Source organism: Lagopus leucura, unplaced genomic scaffold, assembly GCF_019238085.1.
Source record: "Lagopus leucura isolate 7727_CA_CO unplaced genomic scaffold, USGS_WTPT01 31282-0_obj-0_obj, whole genome shotgun sequence".
Classification (NCBI taxonomy): Eukaryota; Metazoa; Chordata; class Aves; order Galliformes; family Phasianidae; genus Lagopus; species Lagopus leucura.
The window spans coordinates 2,328-7,049 of record NW_024968811.1 but is presented as its reverse complement, the minus strand read 5'-3'; the positions used below and the strand labels follow the sequence as shown (position 1 = coordinate 7,049).

At 60.9% G+C, this 4,722-nt stretch overlaps 1 protein-coding gene across 1 annotated transcript; it reads right to left on the bottom strand.

The window, feature by feature from the left end:
- Positions 1–239: 239 nt before the first annotated feature.
- Positions 240–4,587, bottom strand: LOC122193871 (coiled-coil domain-containing protein 81-like; the record flags this gene model as incomplete). Its single annotated transcript, XM_042894771.1, has 8 exons — positions 3,771–4,587; positions 3,066–3,219; positions 2,567–2,823; positions 2,150–2,220; positions 1,688–1,767; positions 1,455–1,566; positions 975–1,095; positions 240–377 (listed from the first exon to the last, which is right to left on the bottom strand). Coding segments are annotated over exons 1-8 (1,185 nt in total), but the record flags the coding sequence as incomplete, so codon positions are not given.
- Between the last annotated feature and the right edge of the window lie 135 nt (positions 4,588–4,722).

Genomic DNA, 4,722 nt, shown 5'->3' with positions numbered 1-4,722 from the left:
AGGCCCTCTGCCAAGGGCCCTGCAGCAGGCCCCGGCAAGCAGGAGACGGCCCTGCCGGCCCACGGCTCCCGCCGCCCTTCCCTTCTCCCTGCGGGGCCGTGCCAAGCTCTCCTCCCGGGAGGAGTGGGCCAGCCCCTGCCATGCTGCACGGCGCCCGTCCCGCTCCCACCCCCTGCGCCCTGCTGAGCTCGCACCCTGGCTCAGCGGCTGTTGCCAGCAGGGTCGATCCTTGACAGTACCTGGGGCGGATGCTGGTCCTCCCCTGCGCTCCAGCCTTCCCATGCCGCCATTTCTGCCTGTGCTCGCTCTATTTGCTGTTGGTGCATGGGCCACGTGTGGTCTGCTTCTTTCCACAGGGCAGACTCTTTGCGGAGCTCCTGCAGAGACACAGCAGCAAACAGGATCAGCCTCTGCCCCTGGGGCCTTCCTTCAGCTCCCCACTCCTGCTCCTCTCCTCTGCCGGCCTGTCCCTGCTCCTCTCCTCTGCCGGCCTGTCGGCACTGCTTTGCCCCTGAAGGACCAGGGGCCCCAAAGGCAGGCCGGGATCCGCAACTCGTGGCCAATGTGGCTCAGAGGCCATATTCCTCTCTCACGGCCCCTGCTCAAAATCAGTGCTGTGGCAGGTGGCAGGCCAGGAGGCGAGAAGAGACGGGGAAAGTGTGCAGCACCCTCCATCTACCAAAGAGGAGCTGAAGGAGCGGACAGAAATGTGAAACGGTGGCACCCGAAGGGCTGTGCTCCAGATCACTGCACACACAGAGGCTTTTGCTTCCCTCCCTGCAGAAGCACTCAAGGCCAGGCTGGTCGGGCTTAGAGCAACCCGGTCTAGAGACAGGTGTCCCTGCCTGCAGCAGGGGATTGGAACCAGGCGGTCTGAATGGCCCCTCCCTACCCAAACTTTCCTAGGATTCTACCATCCTATCATTGGTGCAGTCTCAAGCAGCACAGTCCCTGCAGCAAGGCAGAGCCGGTACCTGCAGCACTCTCTTAGACTCCTCGGTGGCAGGGAGTGCAGCGCTGGTCTGGGCAGCAGATGTTTCCTTCTGTCCCGCTTTCTTTGTCCCACGGGAGCTGCCTGCACACGGCGGGAGCGCACTGCAAACAGACACAAGAGGAGTCTGCAGGAGCCCGGGGCACCTCAATTTCCCCCGTGCTCCCACAGCCATCAAGATGGGCTCCGGTGCAGAGCAGAGAGACCCCTGAAGGGAGAAGAGCTTCTGCTATCGGTAGGGATCGGCACTCAGCTCCCCCAGGGACCGGGGACCAGAGTAGAACAAAGCTGGTGTGTCTGCCTCAGGCGATCGTGCTGCGCGCTTGCTGCCCTGGAAAGAACGGCCCCCCCGGGACACACGTGTGTCAGGAGCCTTTGTGGGTGCCGAGAGCTGGCAGCTCCAAAGGGGAGGCCGCTCCTACACGAGCGCACGCATCTCCTTCTTTTCGCCCAAGGCCCTCACCTGCCAGAAGGCTCCTTCGCCACATCTTGCTGCCTTGAACTCGGCTTGCGCTGCAGCAGCATGGAGGGGGGAAGTGTCTTCCGCCTCTGCAGCAGCCTGCCGGCAGAGACCCCTGGAACCAAGAGAGAAAGAAGTTCTTCAGAGCAGCCCCACGGGCACGGCACGTGAACCTGGATCCGGTCACCCGGCACGGGACAGGACCCCCCTCCCTACAGCTGGGACCCGCTCCTCACCTTTACTCATCTTCCGCTGTATGGCAGCTTTTTTTTCTGCAGCGGCCTCTGCTCTGCTCTTTTCCACGGTGAGCTGAAACCTGGAAACAGAGAGTGACAACCCTTGAAGAAGGATGACCTCCTGCCCCACGCAGCTGGTTGGTGGTATTTATCCCTGTGCTCTGCAGAGCGTGGCACCCTTTTCCTTCCTGGCCATGCCAAACCAGCACACGTAGCCCAAATTCCTCTGCACGTGCAGTCCGTTCTCTCTGAGGGAAATCGGGACAGCTTGGGCACCAGAAACACAACCCTGATTCCCCAAAAAGCCAAAAGGCAGCAGTGGAGAACCAGGAGCCAGACTTTCCAGCATTTCTCCCCGACTGGAGGCTGAGCACGGAGACCCAGCAGGGCACGACCCAAAGGAGGAGGTGGAAGGAAGCCTGTCTGCTGGCCAGCTAAGTGCTGCAGAGGAAATGCACTCACCTCGGGAACACGCGGATGCCATAGGCAGCGGTCTCTGGCCCGAAGTCAGCAGAATCGTCCGTCCAGAATCTCTGCAAAGGGACACAGACCTGCTGGAGGCTTGCCAAGGACATTTTTTCATGGCTCTTCTTGACAGGAAGAAAGCCTGGCTCCCATGCCAAGAGAAAGCTGCTCTCCACCAAAGCCTCCTCCGTGAACATCAGAGCTTTGTTCTGCTCTGAAGGAGCAGGATGGCAAAATAGCGAGGCCGTGCAAGAGCACTGCCAGGCTTTCTGCATGGGCAGAGATCCGGGAAATCTCTTTGCCAGTGGAGAAAGCCGTGGGGGCAAGCATTGGGGAAAGGCACTGGACTGGTCTGCCACGTCCAGGCTGGCCAGCGGTGATCCGACGGCGCACCTCACAACCTCCTCAACTTACGGTGTGGATCAGTGCGAGGACGGGGGCATTGCTCTCCAGCGTTTCAATGCAGCTGCAGAAGAACCTCATGAGGAGGAAGCCGTCTTGGCAGGTCATAACGCCGAGGTTCTTGAACACGAACGAGACGGGCTCCCTGCTCCTCAGGAGGTGACAGTACAGGAGCACGCTCTCCCGCATGCAGCGCGGCACCAAGTGCAGTGGGACGCCGGAGGCTCGCGAGAGCTGCCGGTAGTTGAGCGGCTCAATCTTGACGTCGTCTGCAAGGAGAAGGCACATCCTCACTGCCACAGCCAGCCCATGCAGCATTCATAACCAAATCCCACAGAAAAGGTGCTTTGGAGAAACAGCTCTTGGGCTGCGGTTCCTCCTGGAGGAACTCGCGCTGCACCCCGAGCTTTGCAGACACTTCTCTGCTGCTCCCGGCCATTTCCAAAGAGCAGGGAGAACACAGCCGGCCGGACGTGGGGCGGGAAGGGGAAGGTGGCTGCTGCCTTCTCACCAGGGATGATGTCGTTGGGAGACTGGAGTTCCTGCAGCCACAGCACCCCGATGTCCAGCTGGAAGACAGGCCTTAGAACCGAAAGCGCCTCTTCTTTGCTGTGGAATTGCTCTCGGACCCCAGCAAAGACCCCGAGTCCCGGAATCAGGACTCCCTGCACAAGGAAAAGACAGAAAGGCTGACGAGCGTGTACTTTAGGGGCGGCAAAAGCCACGAACATCAGGAGCGTGGGGTCACTGCTCTCCGCCCTCCCCACTCCTGATGGACAGCGGGGTGAGATGGGGCTCTCTGGAAAGCATTGGAAAAGTCTGTGCTCCCTGCAAGACAGTCACCTCCACACAGTATTTCCCAACATCCCTCGGCTAGAGAAGAGCCTGGGCATGGACAGCACAGGGCTGAAGCCTGGGACTGATCCCAAGGATTATCCTCGGCACAGGGCCAGAAAAACCCCCCACCCATTTCTCCGTTTGCTCTCCCCGTTCTGACCAGGGCAGAGCGAAGCCCCTGCGTGTGCCAAACGTTTGCTCAGAGCAGCTTTGGCCTTGGCTTTCCCTCCCAGTTGGCCAACAAGCCGCTCTGGGCACCCGGCTTGGGCTCAGTGTGCTGCTCAGTGTGGTGCTCAGGGAGGGATTGCTCTGCGGGGCCCACACTCTCGGCAGGACTGAACCCCTCTCCAGGGCGAGGGTCACCAGCACACCAGCCCACCTTGTCCAGCTTCATCTGTTCCAGGATGTAATCAGACACAGCGTCCCAGACTGCCACAATCTCTGCAAAGGAAAGAAAAGACAAGTCAGGCTCCAGGCCAGCCTCTTCACAGCTGCTTGGCAAGCTCCTCACACAGACAGCAATCGGTGCAGGCACACGCACACACCCCAAAAAAACACCACCATGGCTACCGGAGCTGGGCTTTGCTCCGATTTCAGCCTTATTCGGAGCCCCAGGGGGAAATGGGGACATAGGAAGCCTCTGGGACACGGGATGCCTTTCCTCCCAGAGCTGCAACCTCCGGAAACACCGTCTGCCAGGGAAACCTGGCCTCGGACTGCCCTATCACAGGGGACCGAGCATGCCTAAAGGAAGCGGGGGCTCTGGGCAGCTCTGCTCTCGGGACCTGGCTGCCACGTGGTCCCCAGAGCCCAGCGGGACCCTTGGGCAGGGCTCTCGCAGCAGCCCCCAGCCACGTCCAGCCAAGCGCAGAGAGCAGGAGCTGCGGCTTTGGACAACCAGCAGCCCCGCGCGATGCCTTGGGAAGGGGGTCCAGACAGCCTTACCTTCAGCAGAGAGTTCCAGCAGCGTTGGGAACGCATAGGCCAGCTCCGAGCTGACGCTCACAGTCCAGCAGCCTTCCATGCGGTTTGCCGACAGCCTCAGTTCAGAACTAAGGATGCCCTCCGCCAGCAAGGCTCCTCAACCAACCAACAATTCTCTGCAAAGCGCCCCTGCTCCTCCACGCGTCAGTGAGGGTCACCCAGAGCAGCCTGGCTGCCCCGGAATCAACTGGTCGCAGAAGGACAGAGCCCCTGAGCAGTGCTGCAGCAGCGCCCAGGCCCTGCAGGGAAGTGCCGGCCCTGCCGCTGCCCCGGGGAAGATCTGCTTGTGATGCAGCGCATGGCATTGTGACATCAGCCCGTGTCACCTGGAGCTCTGTTAGGCATTG